Raw genomic sequence first — 20,847 nt, 5'->3', positions numbered from 1 at the left:
AAATCTTGTGTGTTTTTGTTGTTGTTTTTGTTGAAAATCGATTTTTCCACCATAGTTTTGAGATTATATGGAAAGTGCCAGGAAAAAAAAACATTTCGACAAAGTTTATTTGTAAATTTGCTTTTTAAAGATAAAAATAGGTATTATTTGAAACTATTCTACTCCCATTTGTTATGAAAAATGTTCCAGTTTAGATTTTTGTGTTTTTCAGCATAGTTAAAATCTAGTCTAACATGTATTCGAAATTTGCATCTTTATTTTTTTAAGTTTATTAAAAACGATTTTGTGTATAATTTTTTTCAGGTTGTTTTTTGGCCTTTTTAGCCTTTATTATGGGCTGTGGAGATAGAGGAAATGTGATTTGTGAGTAAATAAAATTGTTAAAATTCGTTTTTCTGATATTATGTTGAGCTCTTTGACTTGTGGTTGCAGCTCTGAGAGTCACCAGACCTCTGAAGAGCGTGGAGGTTCCAGAGACTCAGGTGGCCACGCTGGAGTGTGAAGTGTCTCACTTCAACGTGCCTTCCACCTGGCTGAAGAACGGCGTGGAGATCGAGATGAGCGAGAAGTTCAGGATCGTGGTTCAGGGAAAACTGCACCAGCTGAAGATCATGAACACCAGCAGGGACGACTCTGCAGAGTACACCTTCGTCTGCGGGAACGACCGAGTGTCTGCGACCGTGACCGTCAACCGTAAGACGCTACCACGCCTGAAAAACACACCTGAAACCTCACCTGAAACACACCTGAAGCCTCACCTGAAACACACCTAAAACCTCACCTGAAACACACCTGAAACCTCACCTGTAACACACCTAAAGCTTCACCTGAAACATACCCAAAACCCACTATTCTCCCTGTAAAACTTTAATTCTTGATGTAAAACCAACCAGACAGAACATTAAACACACAGCTGTCTTTTGTTGTTGGAACTGTTTGTATAATTAATTATGAAAAAGTCAATAAATTTTAGATTTTCTGGTTTTCAAACTTCTTGTTGACCAGCTTTGGTATTTGGATTGATTGTTCAACCTAAACCATCTAATATTCCATTATTCTTTAGTGACTTTATGTTGGAGTTTGTTTCTGTTCTTCGTTAATCCTGAATCCGTCCCCTGCAGCCGTCCTCATCACCTCCATGCTGAAGGACCTGAACGCTCAGGAGAGAGACACCATCACCTTCGAGGTCACCGTCAACTACGAAGGAATCACCTACAAGTGGCTGAAGAACGGCGTGGAGGTCAAATCTTCGGACCGCTGTCAGGTCCGCAGCCGGCAACTAACACACTCGCTCACCATCCGAAACGTGCACTTTGGAGACGGAGGAGAGTACCAATTCGTGGCCGGGTCCGCCGCCAGTGCCGCCAACCTGTTCGTCGAAGGTAACATGGCCAAAAGAAGATAAGAATGATGTATGTCGAGAAAAAGTTATAAAGGTATTGTAGTTCCTGGTTGTTCCACCAGGGGGAGCCTCTTCCTGTTTAATCCTGTAGAGACCAGAGGAGGCATCACTCAGCGGAGAGCATTGTGGGAGTTAAGCAGCAACAGGCACCATGACAAAGACTAATGAGGAGGTTCATGACCTCCCCGAGGTCCATGAACTCATTAACTGCTACACATGTCTTTGTTATGGTGTCTGTTGCTGCTAAACTAATGGTTATTGGTTAATCAATTAATTACTGTTAACAATTTGGAAGTTAACTAACAACAGGCAGCATGACAAAGACTTCTGTGGAGGTTAATGACCTCCAACCAAAGCTCATCTGTTTAATTGTTTGGATTTATCTTTGGAACTTTTTTGGTTTTCAGCTCGTTTGATTGAATTCACCAAGAAGATCAAGGACATAAAGATCACTGAGAAGAAGAAGGCGATCTTTGAGTGTGAGGTTTCTGAGCCCAACATCCAGGTGATGTGGATGAAGGACGGCCAGGAGCTGGACATGTCTGAAGAAAGGTCTGTTAGCGTCAGTCTGAGGATGCCTTCCACTAACCTCCACGATAAGAGGCTAAACTGTGATGTGTTTACAGATACGTGGTGACAGCAGAGAAGTACATCCACCGCCTGATGATCCAGACTGTTCGCATGTCGGATGCTGGAGAATATTCAGTGGTGGCCGGGTCCAGTGTCTCCAAGGCCCAGCTGATCGTGGAGGGTCGAGACATCCGGATCTCTGAACCTGCCGAGCGGGAAATCACGGTGAGGTGGAGTTAAAGCTGAATTTGGAACATGAAACCTGTAGAAAAGGTGAAATAGCTGTAAAATTTATCTGGTACCCTCCTAACATTTGATGAAATCTAAATCCTCCTCCTCATAGGTTCTAGAGAAACACAGAGCAACCTTTGAGTTTGAGGTGAATGAGGATGATGTTGAAGGCCGCTGGATGAGGAACGGAGTGGAGATCCAGCTCTCAGTGGAGGAGAGGTTCAGCTACGTCACCATCAGGAAGCTGCACCGGCTCACCATCTCCGAGACCTACAGGAGCGACGCCGGCGAGTACACCTTCATCGCCGGCAAGAACAGGAGCACCATGAAGCTCCGAGTCAACAGTGAGTCTGGCAGGAAAACGATGATTTTATTGTCTTGTTTCTTTCATCAATGGTCTTTTGATTTATTAAAATACTCAAAAAATGAGTTTAGGATTCTGTCGACAGAACAGTTTATTGCAGAACAACAGGAACTGTAAATGTTGCGGTTCACTATGCGTGTTAGAAGTTCAGAAACAAAATTACCTTTTACCTGTTTGCACTTCTCTGTCCAATCAAACCCTTTGTGCTCGTCCAGTCCCAGAGCCTCCTCAGATCCTTCGCCACATGGAGCCCCAGTCGGTGGAGGCGGGAAAACCGGCTCGGTTCTCAGTTCAGGTGAGCGGCGTTCCTCAGCCGCAGGTCTTCTGGTACAAGAACTCCCAGGCTCTGACTCCAGGCTTCAAGTGCAAGTTTCTGCACGATGGCAATGAGCACACACTGCTGCTGATCGAGGTCTTCCCCGAAGACGCCGCCGTCTACAACTGCGAAGCCAAGAACGACTACGGCGCTGCCACGAGCACTGCGGCCCTCAACGTAGAAGGTAAGACATCATGCAGAGCCAGCACCTTAGGGTGGAGGATCTGGTCTGACTCTGGTTCTGTGTTGCAGTGTCCGAGGTGGTTTCTCCAGACTCAGCTGCTCCCGTTGCTCCTCCTGTCGTCATCTCGCCCATCGTCAGCACCGCGGCCCACGAGGGGGAACCGGCCCGATTCCAGTGCAGAGTCCGTGGAGACGGTAGGAGAAGTCCAGGCTGAGTGTGATTCATGTTTTATAATGAGTGAAGGTCCCTCAGATCTCCACTGGCTTGAATAGACCTCCTGCTCCCCTCAGAGCCAGTCCAGGAACTGTTCAACCACCTGCCTAAAGTTATTTATTGGTTTCGATTCAGGTTTGAAGTTTCAAACGTTGTTATTGAGTCATGTTGACGTAATAGTGCTGCAACAACTCAACATGGGGTCAGGTTTAAACTCTCTGTCTTCAAATACACAACTAATCAGACAAACTTTGTTGGTGAATAAATTAAATTCTTTAAAGCTACTACAGGAATAAATACATGAAAAAGCCAAAAACATCTGAAAAAGTCTAACTGGAGCAACTTAATTTTAAAAGTGTTGACTTAAAACTATTCATAATTATGGTAATTAAGATTGTAACACTTACAACATACAATTAATTTAAAAAACTATCAGGAACAATTTAATTTTTATGAATTATTAACCGTAAAACACTTTCAGCTCCCCTATGCTAGACAATAATGAAACACAAAGTCTCCTCAGGGTTATTAGTGATCATTGGATAATCAATTACTGTAGTACCTGGTTGTTCCACCAGGGGAGCCTCTTCCTATTTAATACTGTAGAGACCAGAGGAGGCTGGATTTCATCTGGTTGGTTTCTACTGAAGCTCCTACGATCACCAGGACCTGGATGATTGGGCACCATGACAAAGACTTCTGAGGAGGTTCTTGACCTCCATCCAGAACTAATGCAGTGAAGATGAGTCAAAGTCATCGAGGACTGTGCTACAATGTCCCCGATTAAAAAATATTAGTACAGTAAATACTGTCCATTATACTTGATTCAGCTAACAAGCTACAGATTATTGATGGATCATGCTGCTGTCAGTTAAAAAATGATTAAAGTATTTCCACACTGGGGCGACCCAGGAACAGGTTTATAGAATCCATGACCATTTACTGCATGTCCTTCCAGCACTTCTACTTCCTGTCTTTCTCTTTACTATTCTGTTTAATAAAAAGAAAGGCCAAAAAAAGTATTTCCTTGCTGGTCTTGATTCAGAACAAACCCAGTTTGTGTATATTAGCAGTCATTACTGATGATGGTTTACAGCTGGATTGACGGTTCCTCTGTCCTCTGTCCAGATGTCAAGATCAGCTGGTTCCACAAGGAGAAGGAGATCAAGCAGTCGGACTTCTTCAGGATGTCTCAGTTTGATGACAGCTGCCAGCTGGAGATCTCCAGGGTTTACCCCGAGGACGAGGGCGAGTACACCTGCATGGCCACCAACAGCGCTGGGACGGCGTCCTGCTCGGCCACGCTCAGTCTGGACGGTGAGTCAGGAACCAAACGGTATGAAGGTCCACAACAGGAGCTGACAGCAGGTCCACCATCAGTCCTCCAAGATAAAACTTATTAATTCTGAAAAACTTCTTGGTGACAGATGTTTCTCTACATCATTACAACAAATGATGATCTCCTTAATTTTCCCTGATTTCCCCAACATCAAACATAGAAAACGTCTACATGAACCTGTCAGAGCTCTGAGTTAATGCAGCACAAAGTCAGCAGAGCCTGGATGATCATTTCAATGTTTTATGGGGAAAAATAAAAATGAGGGATTCTGACGAAGAAACACGAAAGATACCAAGTAGTACTGGAATATGTGGATCAAATTCTTTCTTTTAACGTTGGGAAAGTTTTGGAAAATCAGCTGTGAATGTCTCAGAGTGACTCTTTTTACGTCTGAATGAGGATCCAGTGGAACAGTACAACACCAGAACTGCTGTCAGCTTCCTCAGAGATCCCTGCTGGACTGTCTGACAGGTGACAAATTAAAGGGAAAAACCTGAATGCCTCCAGACTGAGCAGTTTAATGAAAAAGGACCTAACATCATTGTGCTTGTTTTTCCTTTAATTTGTCATCTCGGTGCAGCTGTTTTATTGGACGTCTGTGTCCTTGTTTTCTTCCCAGTGAGCACCAGTCCAGTGGTTTGAATTCAATTCAATTCAATTCAATTCAATTTTATTTATATAGCGTCAATTACAGTCAACTCGTCTCAAGACGCTTTACAGAACCCAAATGCCTGACCCCCAGAGCAAGCCCAAAGGCGACAGTGGCAAGGAAAAACACCCTTTTAACAGGGAAGAAACCTCGAGCAGAACCCGGCTCTATATAGGGGGGACCCATCTGCCTGCTGGCCGGGCGGGTTGAGAAGGACAGAAGAGGGCAAGGGGGAGGGATGGGAGAAGAGGGAGGGGTGGGAAAGCAAGGAAAACACAACACACATTTGGATACATGCATGACAGGATATGTGACACAGACAAAGTATAAGCTAACATTGAAAACTGACTCATAATTTACTCTTATGATGTACGGCTCTGACATTAAACATACTCCATATATAGCTAGCAGTAAAATTCAAACAGTATGTAAGTTAGCATAACAGTATAGTGAAGGCAATGCAGAGTTGACTGGTGGAAAAAGGGAGTTGGAAGCAGAGGGCTGGAGGAAGGTCAGCAGCAGCATCCCACAGTGGACATGATGGAGACTGGACCAGCTGGTGGAACATCAACCGCAGATCTGAAGCATCCAGCTCTGGGACCAGGGACACTCGGAGAAATAGCACAGGGGGAAACAGAGTGAATGTACTGCAATAACGGTATACATATTAAATGTAAAGGTAGATAGAGAAGGGCTCAGTGCGTCAAGAAAAGTCCCCCAGCAGCCTAGGCCTATAGCAGCATGACTAGAGGCAGAACGAAGGGACGTCCAAGAAGGAGTCAGCTGTGCAAATGAAGACACAAGCCGAACCCCTGTGGGTCACCCAGTCAGCCCCAACTATAAGATTTGTCAAAAAGGAACGTTTTAAGCCTGGTCTTAAAAATAGAGAGGGTGTCTGCCTCCCGAACCCAAACTGGGAGCAGGTTCCACAGGAGAGGAGCTGATAACTGAAGGCTCTGCCTCCCATTCTACTTTTAGAAATTCTAGGAACAACAAGTAAGCCTGCAGCTTGAGAGCGAAGAGTTCTACTAGGATAATAAGGTACTATCAGATCTTTAAGATATGATGGAGATTGGTTATTAAGAGCTTTATATGTCAGAAGAAGGATTTTAAATTCTATTCTGGATTTAACAGGAAGCCAGTGAAGAGAGGCAAGTATAGGGGAAATATGATCTCTTTTGCTAACTCCTGTCAGTACTCTCGCAGCAGCGTTTTGGATCAACTGTAGATGTTTGAGAGAACTATTTGGACAACCCGATAATAAGGAATTGCAATAGTCATCTGAACTGACTGACTGGATCGGTTCTGGTGCAGATGTTAACAACAACATGAAGCTCTAGATCTACAGCCATGGACAGAATGTGACTTCTGTGGGTGTTTAGTGTGTTTGTTGTGGTGATTATCTGGTAGCTATAGACAGCTACACCAGAACGTCATCAACAGCTGAAAGTTACGTGAGATTGAAACAAGAAGCTGTGAATATGCAAAGATTTAGCTCGACGCCTGTTTTCATGAGAAAATCTCAAATTCTGAACATCAGTGAAACAGTCAGACCCTTGTTCAGTGATCATCCACCGAGGAGTCAGGACAGATCATACGTTTAGTTATCAGCTCAGATCACCAAACAGTGCTGACTGGGATGGAAACTAAACAAAGCAATCCATGAAATGCTTCCTTTCAGGACAAAAGCAGAGCATGGACCGTCTTGTCTCCACCAGCATCACATCTCTAAAGAAACCTGCTGCTGGTCAGAAGCCAGTGTTCCTCCATCCCGTCACCAGCTGTACAGTGCGTCACGGAGAGGTGGCCCGTTTTCATGCGTGTGTGTCCGGCTCGCCGAGGCCCGAGATCCGCTGGTTCCACAACCGGCAGCCGGTTCAGCCCACCAAGAACGTGGTGTTTCATTTTGATGAGGTGACGAACACCGCCACGCTCATCATCGTGGACGCTTTCTCTGAGCACGCAGGGCAGTACACCTGCAAGGCGGTGAACGCCGCTGGAGACGCCGCCTGCTCAGCCACCCTCATCGTAACCACAGAAGAAGAAGGTAACCGCTGGGCCAGCAGGTTCTGGTTGAAATCACCTCCAAACATTAGGGATGTCCCGAACCGACGCCTCACAGCCATTGGAGGGAGCGCTGAAGAACTTGTAAACTCTCACCGATCAATCTAGAATTTAATTTGCTGCTTTTCTTTTATAGACACTCAGAACATTAATGATTAGTGATCAGTTGATTGATTAACTTAACGACTTGCCTGATTAAACATATATTAACTGTAGAATAAATGTAGTTCCTAGTTGTTCCACCAGGTGGAGCCTCTTCCTGTTTAATCTTGTAGAGACCTGGTGAGGTGTCATTCAGACTACAGTTAAAGCAGAGAGCATTGTGGGAGTTTAGCAGCAACGGGCACCGTGACAAAGACTAATGAGTAGGTTAAAGACCTCCAATCAGAACTTGTTCTAAAAACTGGGCTGCTTTCACCTCCGGTATCATGTTTCTGTTGATCAAAGCAGCGATAGGAACTAATCTGCTCTCAGGTTGTGCTTCTGATTATTTGGTTTTTGATTGAAAATGCAGCAGATTAGCAGTTGTGAAACTGAAACTTTTCTTGTCATTCTGCGATCCTTCGTTATTTCGGTCTGACTCCTGATCGGGACATCCCTCAGCCCTCCTCCAGACTAACATCACAAAGACCAGCCTCTTTTTCATCAATGCACCAGTTTGTTTGAATCCTGAGGTTTTAACCTGCATTACTCCCTGCAAGAACAAACCATCCTTCATCGTGTCCGTCCTCCTCTCCCTCCTCTTCCTCTTCTATTCAGGAAACTCGCCTGTTTAACCTCCATCCAGCAGGAAACCCTTCTCTGTGTTGTTGACTTTCACCTTCTTCTTCCAGATGTGTTTGCTCTCTTTGACTTCCCTCCTCAGTCACTTTAAACTCATTTCATCTGTTTGTGTTCCATCATCTGTCTGAGAACTGAGTAAACTGAACCATCTTGTCAACAAACTGTAGAAAAATAACAGTCTGAGGAAAAGTATTTAATTCTACAGTAATCAAGGTCCACTCAGCAGCTGCTTTAGAACTTCCAGAGATGTTTACCTTCTTTATTCACCAACAATGATACTTTGACCACATGATAACATGGGCCATGAAATACAGTTTAAACTGGTGGACATGGATATGAGTGGACATTGAGATCACTGATAAAAGCATTAATCAGGAAGGAAATCCCTAAAGCTGCATTCTGTCTGACAGCCAGCAGGAGGTGACTAAAACAACTGATCATAGAGGAAATGATTGTTCTTGATGTCTGACTGGAAGGAACATTTCAACAGTCAAACACTCAGATCATGAATGTTAGTTTTAAAAGTCTATTTACAGAAATCTAGTGGATAAAGCAGGAAGTGGTTTTAAGACGTACAGCATGTCCGACAGTTAGATCAGATCCACCGATGACGAAGATGACGGCCAAATTCTAGACTGGAGTCTAAAGACAACCGTCTAGCAGCGGCCTGAATCTCATGATGATATTCATCATGGAACAAATAATTTTACATCCAGGAAATCAGCATTTGTCCTAAAACTCCAAACTGATGTCTGAAAATGCGTCATTCGAAAGATGAACATCAACTTGCTCAGACCAAGCTCCCAGATTTAAGATAAAACAATAAACAGATAGCCTGACAGATTTGTACTTTAATCTTCACCTTTATTTCCATTGTTCTTGAAGAATGACTTGAAATATTCTGGGATAGCGTTGGTGATTTACATTTAACAAACACAGGAAGCCCTCTGAGTAGTTTCAGACTAAAATAGACGACCAGCGATTAGACTGCTGAAGATGAACGAATGAAGAACGACACAACGCTGCTAGCCAACGCTAACGGCTACGTTACAGTAAACAGTAGACCTGATGTTTTATGTTGTTTAAAATTGCCTGACTCTCATTGATGGATGGATCAGTTCTAATTCTGTCTGCAGAAGAAGACCATGAGAAGCAGCACCCAGCTTCACAAAAAGCACACCATGGAGCTAGAGCTACTTTACAACCTAATGATGCTTTAAATTTCCTCGGTTCTTAGATCGATGGGGCATAAAACCACAGAAGTCAATGCTTTTACTGAGATCACTGTCAGACTGTCAGCTTTCCTTCTGTGGAATGCTACAAATGCTAAATCGTCTTCTTTTCTTCACAGAAACTCATGTGAGAGAGCAAATCGAAGCCCGGATTGAGCAGGAAGTCAAAGGTAAGACTCCTGAACATCTCCAATCAGAATCACCAGGTTACTGTTGTCGCTCATGAGAAGCAGGTGGAGTGGAAAAGGGACAGTTTGACCAGATTTCTGTTTTCCTTGATTGACTCTTCACTTTGAAAGTAGTCTGTCAGCAGTGACTGATCCAAGCTTTGAAGTAGAGAACCTGTAGAGAAGCAGAGGACCTTGTGATGTGTGGGTGCATGAGTGTTTGGATTATCGTTGTCCTGCCTCCACAGACTGCTTTTAGAGTCAGTAAATGTGTTGAACTGTCCCTTTAAATGACCTTTGCCTTTCCACAGCTGCATGTCATCTTCATATGTCTTGATAGATTCCTACTGTTTGTATTCTTCTACCTGCTCTTACACTGATCTTATTCTTTGGTTTCCTCCAGGAGAGCTTTCATAGAACTTGCTTGTACCAGTTTTTGACACTTGCGGTTTGCATCCAACAGTTCATTTCGTTTTGGCATGAAGGTTCCTCTTATGTTTTCCCTGAAAAGGCGCAGGATATGTATCTTTTAAAGCTTCCAGATTTGAAATGACCTTTAAAAGATATGGAGGTTACCGCATCTGGAACTGATACCTTCCTCCTGCAAAGATATTTCTTAGCCTGGCTTGCAGATAGTGGGATGTGACTCCTGTGGTTTGCTTTCAAAATAACACCAGTAAAACTATATTAGTTCGAATAAACGCCTTCTCACCCAATTTTCCAGCATCATTTGTTTGGAATATAAGATCTGTTTGGGAAAGCTTTGCTTCTCATTGGAACCTTTGCATCATTGATTTCCTCATAAGTTTAAGGATTAGAAAGGGCGTTTATTCTCCTGTCTGCAAGTCAGGTAAGGAATATTCTAGCATAAAGTCAAAGCAATTATCAAAAGTAAAACCAGCGAATGTTAGCTGCCCATCTTGGAAATATGCTTCTTTAATAACAATAAAATAATTTATGTTTTGAAGAAATTTCCACAGACGAAGGATCAAAACTTCCTGCAGGTTTCTAATATAAAGAATCAAGTCTTGCGTTTATTCGAACAAATATGGTGAGTGAAATTATTTCTTCTGGCATTGTGACTCCCAGCATGCATTTAATGTTTCCATTAATGATTCATTCAAATCCTTTTTCTCCTGTTTTATCCCTGGAGGCTGTATTGGTCTGACGATTGTCTGTTTCTGTTTGCAGAGCTCTTTTATCAGGAAGGCAAAGAAGGAACATCGCATGGCGGCGCAGAACTCACCGGCACTCGGCAGCTGAGAGGAGCTTTCTCCGACACCGAGGACTTCATCGATCACGGCCTGGTGTCAGCTAATCGCTGCTCCAGCAGAACCTCGTCTATCAGCTCCTGGACTGAAAACATCAAGCCATCTTTCACCAACAAACTCAAGTTCCAGTCAGTCCTAGAGGGGGAACCAGTAGAGTTAAAATGTAAACTAATAGCTTGTCCTACTCCAACTATTCTTTGGTTTCATAATAACAGAAGTATTCCTAAAGAGCGTAGGCGTAGGATCTGTACTGACACTAGAATGCACATTCACACCACCAGTCTGCTGATCGACAGCATCAAAGATAAGGACTCAGGCAGTTATAAGGTTATGGCGATAAACTCGGAGGGTTCAGCTGAGTCCACAGCATCACTTTTGGTGTCACTGAGGGAAGAACAGTCTGCAAACTATCTGGGCTTTGTTAGACGCTCGGCCAAGGCTCATGAAAGTGTGGACAGCATGGCGGAACAGAGGAAGGAGAGGAAGTTTAGGGTCGACCTCCGGTGTGTCGGTTCTCCATTTGACAAGATGTCCAAAGTTCATCAGGGAAGATCTCGGTCTAAAAACGCTCTGGTGCGCACCGTGTACTTCAAGTCCGGTTCCCATCCGAAAGAGAAAGAGTCAGAGAAGGAATCTAAACGTTTGGAGACAGCCTCTGAGCGCGCTCCATCTCCTCCCCCCATGTTTGATAGATCTGAGCGCTTTAATGACAGATTCAGTGATGTTTACTGCGACCGGCGGACAGGCGGCAGGTTCAGCGATAAGTTCAGCGACAGGTGCAGCGACAGGTACAGTGACAGGTTCAGCGACACCGAGAGCCTCCACAACGAGGTGAGAACTAAACTCACCACGCTGCAAAAAGCCGTCAAACACAGGAAGAGGCTTTCTATCTCGACCATGTCCTCCTCTGAGTTTGACGTAGAATCGGTCGCCAGTGAGTCGAGCTACGCAGATTACGTCGACAGGCTCAGAGTCAAGCCGGCCTCTCTGCCCGACGTCCAACATTTCAACAGGCCCTTTGATTTGGGGGACACTCCGAGAGAGTTTCAGGGTAAAACCTCGAGCAGGGGGTCGTCTAAGCCTCGGCATTCATTCGAGCCTCAGTCCAGAACCAGAGCCATTCAGATCATGAGAGGGGAGCTGGTTGAGACTCTGATTCCAGAGACAGACAGGAAGTCAGAGACGCTGGGGGATAAGCAAGCTCAGAGTTTGGTTGAATCTCAGGCAGATGTGAGGTTTAAGCAAATGGTAAGTGAAGAACACGGCGTTGTTGGTGACCACCAGGTGAACATTATAAAAACTGAGACTGAACTTTACTCTCAGTCAGTAGCACATCCAGAAACTTCAGCTGACAGCAGGGAATCTGTTCAAACTGTGTCTGCTTGTGAGGAAACGTCATTTATAGAGTCAACAAGGTGGAAACCAGTCACATCTGTCAGGGGGAAGTTCCTCAGTGAAGCTGAGACACCAGAAGACACAGCAGCAGCTGAGAGAGTTGGAAAGGAATCATTGAGGGCTCAGTATGAGAAGAGTCTGGAAGCTGATCGGAAGGAGTGTGAGGAGAAACTGCTCGCTCTGAGGATCCACAAATGGCAGCAAGGAAGCAGAATGTTAGAAGAAGAGGCGTTTTACCTTGAACCTGACCTTCTAGTGCCAGCAGAGACCCAGTACATGGAGCCCACAGGACAGATTTACACCCAGCAGGAGGTAGTGGACAAAATAACGACAGTGGAAACTGAGGCCATGCCACCCTCTGTCCAAAAATCTCCCAGAATAAGGACGAGGTTGACAGATCCTGAAGCAGTATCAACACCAAGATCACCTGAAGTGAAAGCTAGAGAAGAAGATACAGGAACATCTGCCTCCATACTCACAAAGTCGGCCACTGTGGAAGTCTCACGAGAAAAAATCACACAGAAATCCCCCAGAATAAAAACCAGAGCTGCTGAAGTAGAGCTGTCTCCCAGAAGTAAAGCAAGATCAGAGGACAGAGTCAGAGAGTCACCGAGGATAAACCGATCAGCCAAAGAAAGGTTTCTCAGTGGAGCAGACAGCAGAGCAGCAGAACCAGAGTCCTATGAAGAGGGATCTTTGAGGGCTCAGTATGAGAAGAGTCTGGAAGCTGAACGGATGGAATGTGAGGAGAAACTGCTCGCTCTGAGGATCCACAAATGGCAGCAAGGTGTGAGAATGTCAGAAGAAGAGGCATTTCACCCAGAAACTGACCTGCCAATGCCAGCAGAGATACCGTACATGGAGCCTGAGGAGCAAATTTACAACCAGAAAGAGGCAGCAGATCAGACTAATATAACAACACCTCAGAAATACAGAGAAAAAGTCAGAGCAGAGCAGGACGAAACATCTGTGCTTAAAGCCACAGTACAGACCAGGCCAGGTGAATCTGAGGCACAAAAATCATCTCAAACAAAGAGCAGAGCAGAGAAGATGCTGTTTGAGAGGACTGGAGAAGAACGAGAGCTCCAGCTGTCCAGGGAGAACATCTCCGAGCTGAAGAATGAGAGTGAGAAGTTCATCAGTGAGGAGGAAGCTCTAACTCACCGGATAATGAAGTGGCAGCAGGATGTTCTGATGGAGCAGGAGCAAACTGTGGAGTCCAGATGGGTGGAGGGTTACTCAGTGCCAGACAGAACCACCGAGGCTGCTGAGGCATTTCCACAATCTGAGGTTCACAGCAGGAAGACCTCCTCCAGAAAAACAACCAAAGACCAGTTCCAGTCGAGCGACTCAGGTGATTTCCAGGATCAGGAGGCCGACAGGCTGCTGTCGACTGAAGGCCGAGAGACCAGACTACAGAGGGACAGCGAGTACTTTGTCAGTGAGGAAGAAGCACTGGCTCAGCGGATCCTGAAATGGCAACAAGAAGAGGCAGCGGAGCCAGAGTCAGAGTGGACTCTGGACAAACCACCAGGCTCTGGCTTACCGTTTGATAGTGAAACTCTTCCACCTCCAGTAACAGATGCTAGTGGAACCTTTCCCACTGAAGCCCCTCCATCTCCTCAGCATTCTGCAGAGCACCAGCAGATTCCTCCTCATCAGTCCATGACCAGGCATTCTCCTGCAGAGGCTGGACTACTTCATCATGAGGGTCAAACAGGACGTCATGCCCCACCGAGATACTCTCCAGCCCAGGCCAGTGGTTCTCAAAGCACCGATCACCAGGAGGCAGAGAGGCACAGCAGGGAGCAGTTTACCATGACTGTGGATAAATCCAGCAGCCAACGCTTCCAGTCGGAGGTCAGAGAAGAGAGAAGAACGATGCTGGAGACCAGAGAGAGCAGCAGACAGCAGAAGGGATTAGCAAGTGTGAAGAGAGATGAAAGAATCGGAGATTCGGTTAAACAGCGCGGTGAGACGAGTGCAGAAAGCCTTGAACCAAGAGTCATAAAGGAGGACCGAAGAGTCCAAAAGGAAGATCACCAAGGTCCAGAGTCTAGGATGGTCAGAGAAGGTTCCTGCCCAGCATTTGTGAAGGAAATATCTTCAGTTAAAGTAAAATAGGTGAGATGTCAGATTTCTCCTGCCACTTCCAGGGCGATCCGCTGCCCACCGTCAGCTGGCTGAAAGATGGCCACCCGCTGGCCCACAACCCCGACTACGACATCATCAGCAGATCCAACACCTCCAAGCTCACCATCTTCTACCCAACAACAGACCATGAGGGCACGTACGACTGTGTCATCGCCAACAAACATGGCAAATCCATCTGCAGCGCCACACTGGAGATCACTGACAAGAAGGTGTCGAGGAGGTCGGGCGTTGCTCGAGAAGTGGTGGTTAGAGCAGAGCTGGAGGAAGCTGAGGAGACCCAGGAGAACCTGTTAGAGGAAGAACTTCAGATGTACATGGAGTCAGGAAAGGCAACGCTGCAGGTGCCTCAGGCAGTGGTCCACAAACGCAGAAGCTCAGATGAATCTTTCAGCAGCTCACCTGTGGAGATCAGAATCACAGCTGCCACTCCTGTACCTGAGATGATCGAGGAGGTCAGCGAAGACAAAGTCCAGTTCTCAGACCAAACCTCCGACGTGCCGAGCGATGACGGAGCCACTCAGACTGTCAAACACAAATTTACTTTCTCCTTTGATGTGGTTGCTGAAGCTCCCCGTGTGGTGACTGAGTTAGAGAACATCTCCTGCTCTGAGGGCAGCACTGCAGTGTTGGAGTGTGTGATCACCGGAGAACCTGCCCCTGACGTTTCCTGGTGCTACGACAATGTTTGCCTTGAACTCACAGCTGGAAAATACAGAGCTGAAGTGGAAGACCGAGTGTACAGGCTGTACATCAGCAGCGTTAGCCACGCTGATGCTGGAGTGTACAGGTGTGTTGCTAGAAACAAGCTGGGGAGGTGAGCAGCATCTCTGATGTCTCATTTCAAGTTGTAGAACCTCTGCAGTTTTCAGAAGGTTGTGATGCTGCAGAAGATGATGGTTTCGCGCTGTCTGGGAGAAAGAGCACATCTGCTGTTGGTTTCACTGAGGAGGATAGAATCTTTCAGACCAAAGATAGACCTCGTCCAGCCCCCAAAATCAGACCTGCTGCCTCCAGAGAGCCTCCAGTGATATCCGGCTGCGGTCTGCAGGCTTCTGCAGCTGTGATAAAGGTGTCTCAGATCAAACAGGCCTTTGAGTCGGACTCACCTGTTGCATTGATGATGCCTCCATCTCCTGAGGAGCAGAGCAGGGAAACCCTGTTCCCCGAGGAGTTTATACCTGCTGTGGCCGTTTCTACCGACCAGCCGGACCTCATTCCACCTGAACCTGACACCATACGTGCAGAGCATGGTGAAGGACCTGTCACTGCTTCAATAGTAAATCCAGGTTCTCCTGAAGCCCCTCAAACCCCTGTAGCACCAGTGACAATTGCTGCTGATGAAGAAATGGCTTTAGCAGGAACCCACGCTGCAGTTAAACAGTTTGTCGAGAGGTACCAGAGTCTGCCAGAGCTGGTGAGGCGAAGCCACAGAAACCTGCTGGTTTCCCTGAAGCAGAGGAAATGCTGAATGAGGAGACTGTGAGAACATTTGACAGAGTTAGCAGCTTCATTCCTTTCCAGTCTGAAAAAGGCCCTGCACGAAAAGGCTTGGTCAGAACTTCAGCTCCCGCCGACAAAGTAGTAAAGCTTAAAAGATGTTCTGAATCTGAAGTCCAGCTGTGAGGTCTACATCTGTCCACAGTGAGGCAGAAGATGCCAGTATGGAGGTCCTGGGCTCTTCTGAGGACACTAGTGCTGTGGAGGTGTTGATGGAAGAGGAAGAAGATGTGAAACAACAGGCTGAAGGATTAGAGGGATATGTTCTAATGCCCGAGACATGCCATGTTAATGAGGAACTGGTTTCATTCACAGATCCATCCATGGACAGCGGTGTCTTTGCTAGCATGCCAGACTCTCAGACTGAGGCACCGGAAACAGTGAAGACAGTGGATGATGATGTGATTGAGTCTCAAACACAAACTGAGAATGAAGCTGAGAGGACTGACACCCGCATGAAAGCCGAACATGAACAGCTAATTGTCAAACCTAAAGCAGACACCAGAGAGAAACCACTTGGACTTCCTTCAGCAGCAGCAGGTGGTTCCATGGAGGAAGAGGAGGTCACTTTTGGTGCTGTGTATGACTACTACAACCCTCCGACCGACTGGGGGAGACCACTGTCCCCGAGTCTGAAATGTCCATAGAGATTGGCAGCACAGTCAGCGAGGAGATCATCGAGGTAGCGGAGAGGTTCTACACTCCAGGTTCATCTACTGAAGTATCTCAACCAATCGCAGAGTCCTTCCACACCAAGTCTCCTGTGTCCTTCCATACGCCCAGTTCTGAAGAACGTGGGTGGGTTTATGACCCTCAGGAATATCCCTTCTCCCCTGTGGATCATAAGAGACCCTCCACAGGAGGGTCCAGCGAGAGGTTCTTTTCACAGTTCAGTTCCTGACCTCTCCAGCCGATGAGAGCATTGAAACATCTGGAATAAATGTGGATGAAAATCAATTCCTCACCCAAAGCAGAGACTCTTTGGGACTTGCAGGACTTCAGGAGAAAGTGCAGGGAATTCCTCCGGCCTTTCTCAAGCCTCTCATCAAGAAAAGAGTGTTTGAAAATGATTCACTGACATTTTACGCCGAGGTGTTTGGTCTGCCGTCTCCTGAGGTGAGGTGGTTCTGCAACAAAACCCAGCTAGTGGCCGATGACAGAGTTACGATGGAGAGAGACGGCGACCGCATCTCGCTAACGATTCACAACGTCACCAAAGCCGACCAGGGAGAATACATCTGTGAAGCTGTGAACTATGTGGGAGAAGCCAGGAGCGTGGCTTTGGTGGTGGTGATATCGCAGGAGGTGAGGTTCATGCCTGCTCCTCCTGCTGTCACCCATCAGCATGTGATGGAGTTCGACGTGGAGGAAGACGATTCCTCTCGTTCTCCATCCCCTCAGGAGATTCTGCTGGAAGTGGAACTGGATGAAAACGAGGTGAAAGAATTGAGAAGCAGGTTAAGATCATCACCATTCCTGAGTACACGGCGGACAACAAGAGCATGATCATCTCTCTGGAACGTGTTGCCGAGTATCTATGAGGAGGGCGCTGTGGACTTTGTAACCCAGGAACATGATGATTTAAAAATAGCTTTCGAGGTCACTGAGATGCCTCCGAGGTTCATCATCCCATCTGTGACATGGAAACCCCTGAAGGTACCACATCATGTTTGAGTGCTCGCTGATGGGGATTCCATCTCCCATCGTGTCGTGGTTCAAAGGTGACAAAAGATTCCTCACAATAACAAAAAATACCTTCACTCGTCGGACGGAGACAACCATTTCCTGAAGATCTGTAAGGTGGGCCCACAGGATAGTGGAAGTGTACACCTGCAGGGCTATTATGTTGTTGGGACTTGTTTGTCGGGCTCCCTATTGTGTTAAACGCCAAGGCTTTCTCAGGTAAGCCCCGAGGAAGGAGCTGACCGCTGTGTCGCTCGCAGCGTCCAACAGTTCAGCCCGCAGAAGTTCGTACTTGAATGGTTGGGCAACACGTCGTTTGACTGGAGAGCAGGTATCAGAGATTGAGCTTGAGTTTTGAGTTCGAGCAGAGAGGCTGATGAGTCTCCAGCGAGCGGTCCGATTGGTGGCAAACACAGACAACGAAACCAGCGACAGGGAGAGAAATACGTCAGCATCAACTTCGATGTACTTCCTGAGACCAGCTAAAGATGATAAGGTTAGAGTTTACAGGGAAGTCGTCTGAGATGTGCAGCTTCCAGTTTCAGGTGACCGAGACGCCTCCGAGGTGCGTCATCCCTCTAACTAACGTAACGGCAGCGGTAGGGACGCCTGTTATCCTCCAGTGTCTCGTTAATGGAAAACCAAACCCCACCGCCGAGTGGTTCAAAGATGGAGATCGCGTCACAGACAGCAGGTGTATAATCCAGGAGAAAACGGCGGGACACTTCAATCTGCTCATTACGAATGTGACCCAGAGTGATGCTGGAGAGTATAAGTGCGTAATCCACAACCCGTCCGGCTGCATCAAACCACAGCGCTGCTCAAAGTGTTTTAGAGGTGAACTTCTGGGGCTGGTTGTACAAAGATGAACTTTACAGATGTTTCCCTTTCTGTTCAAAAAAAGATCTAGCAACACAACACAAAACTCTCAGAACACACGAAAACACAAACGTTTTTAGCAAACGCTGTATTAATTACGCCAGGTGAGTGATCATCATGGACAGAAAATCATTCTCTCATTTAGGTTGGACTTACAACGTCCGAGTTAAGTAGTAAACCAGATGTAAAGAAACGGTTTAATTATCCGCCGTTCTTGTGCTTTAACAGACACTTGTCTTCATGGATTTATCCTAAAGTAGTTTTCAAAAAAACCCACCCTTCAGTAGGTGTTTGATAAATCCTCTAAATTACGGTTGTGTCGATTGACACCTAATTAATTATTTTACCTTAAAAAAACACGTCAGCCAAGCTGCTTCATTGAAGAACAGATGAACAAAGACAGCACCTAAATTCAGCTAAATGTTTGATATTTACTGGTTATTACAGCTTTTAGTTAGAGAATATTCTGGGTCTTGGGTTTGTGTCCAGGAAGCCGTAAACAATTATAAAATGTTGAATCGTCTTTGTGCGACCAGCCAGCCGTCATGTCGGTGAAAACACAGCGTGTAAATGTTTGTTATAGTGCTTCAGCCATTTGAAATATATTTATATATATAGAAAATAGAAAAGCAGAGAGTACGTTTCTTGACAGTTTTTATTTAAATTTTTGATAGAAAAGTTTGAGCTTGTTTCTTGTTGCTGAATGCTAAAATCCAGTCATAAAGTCTGTTTGTAATAAAAACAGGAACGTTTGAATGTGTGTGAAGAAAACATCAGGAGAACATAAAAGAAACACATCATTGGAGCTTTAACTTTGTTGGAACAGAAAGTTTTTTGTTTTTGCTGCAAAGCCACAGAGTTTGTTTTTAAAAAATATCCAAAGAAAGAGTCAAACTGATCAGGGCTGGGAATTTAAGGAATCAAAAATTATAAAAAGTGAACGGTTTGTGTGCAGTTCTACAGAACAATCCAGCTCCATCACACCAATGTTAGAACTGGTTCACTCTATCAGCTGATGTGGAAAACTTAAAATTAACTGAAGAGTTGAGATTTGGTGGCAAACATCTTCAGTTTCCTGCAGAAGGAACACCAGGAAACCAGCCCTAATAAGGCCAAAATTAGCTTTAATTTTAAAATGTGAAATGTCTTTCTGCTTCTTGAACTGATTCAGTGGGTTGATTTGAGTGGTTTAGAAGTGCAGCTGTTGTGTTTAACTTTTGATTTTTGTGTGAGTTTTTGCTGCTTGTGGATGATGTTTGTGGGATTATTGACTAGAACTTGATTGATGACTAATTTTAAAAGTGGATAATACTGTGAAACTTTTTTGTAAAAAATTAAGTTGGGTGTCTTGTAAATATGTGTAATTTTAGGGGTGAACTAGTAGAGTTTAAAATCAGCCAATTCAGACAATCTGGTCTTTGAAAGTCTTGTGGTTCATTTGTACAAATGTCACGTTGGTTGAGTTTCTATAATAAAATATGAGATGACATGAAGTCAGTGTCTGAGCTTTTATTTTGGAAACGGTTCATTTATCTGCACATTTAAAGACGGTTAAACACTGCCTTGTTTTTAGGCTTTTTGAAGAGCTTCTCTTGGTTTTTGGACCAAAAAAATTAAGTTTTAGTGAATCTTCTTCAAGAAATTTGAAACATGAAATGCCAAAACTTTTAGTAACAATAAAAAATGCAGAAACAGTGAAAATGCATCTTAAACACAATATTTCTCCATGTTTTGATCACATAGTTCCAGTTTAAATACATTCCCTGATTTCAGCTCCATATGGGCGAAGATAAAATAAAAACAGTTTTCAGATGATAAAGGTACATGTTTTCAACAACTTATTCACTTCTGTTTGAGTTATATTTAGCTTTGATAATGACATTAAATACATGGATGTTTAAAACACACAAACAATCAACAGTTGGCTTTTAGTTTTGTCTGTGTGGGTCTTTCTGCCGGTTTATTCTAGTGCAGACGATTAATTTTCAGCTCTATACTGCAGGACTTTTTAAATCCGTTGTCAGATTGTGGGACCAAACAGAAACCTTTCCCTTAAAGATTTTGGATTTAAAAAAACATTGAAATATACATAATGATGTTTGATAAAGTGCAAATTATCAGTTTTTATTTATTCTGTCTTTTAGAGAAACAGCAGAAGACACAGTTGATTTTCAGCGTAATCAGGACAATAATCTGTCTGTTCATCGGTGTTTGGGTTGTTCTAAAGCAGCTGTTGGTGATCTGACATTCATTCTTGTTTATCTTAATAAAACCTGCATTTTTTATTTTTATAGTGTGGTTCTCCTCTTAATCACTCAATCTGCTAATAATTCAGTTCTATTTTACTTTAACCTGGTCAAACTAAGTCTGTGGGCTGAGAGTGTTTGTACTGAAGGACAGCCCTAATATTTAAATTTACTGTTAATATCAGAAGTTTTGTGTTCTGGACCTTGT

General features: G+C 44.9%; 1 protein-coding gene across 1 annotated transcript in view; it reads left to right on the top strand.

The window, feature by feature from the left end:
* Positions 1–20,847, top strand: part of ttn.2 (titin, tandem duplicate 2) — a 276,686-nt gene that overhangs the window by 39,052 nt on the left and 216,787 nt on the right. Inside the window, 10 exon segments of the mRNA XM_051959375.1 lie at positions 433–693; positions 1,122–1,382; positions 1,810–1,954; positions 2,029–2,197; positions 2,316–2,547; positions 2,783–3,067; positions 3,136–3,261; positions 4,409–4,597; positions 6,950–7,315; positions 9,467–9,517. Coding sequence (XP_051815335.1) covers positions 433–693; positions 1,122–1,382; positions 1,810–1,954; positions 2,029–2,197; positions 2,316–2,547; positions 2,783–3,067; positions 3,136–3,261; positions 4,409–4,597; positions 6,950–7,315; positions 9,467–9,517 — 2,085 coding nt within the window.

Source organism: Acanthochromis polyacanthus, chromosome 14 (genome assembly GCF_021347895.1).
Source record: "Acanthochromis polyacanthus isolate Apoly-LR-REF ecotype Palm Island chromosome 14, KAUST_Apoly_ChrSc, whole genome shotgun sequence".
NCBI classification, from domain to species: domain Eukaryota; kingdom Metazoa; phylum Chordata; class Actinopteri; family Pomacentridae; genus Acanthochromis; species Acanthochromis polyacanthus.
Note: the sequence above shows the minus strand (reverse complement) of the source record. Positions and strands in the feature narration are given on the sequence as shown.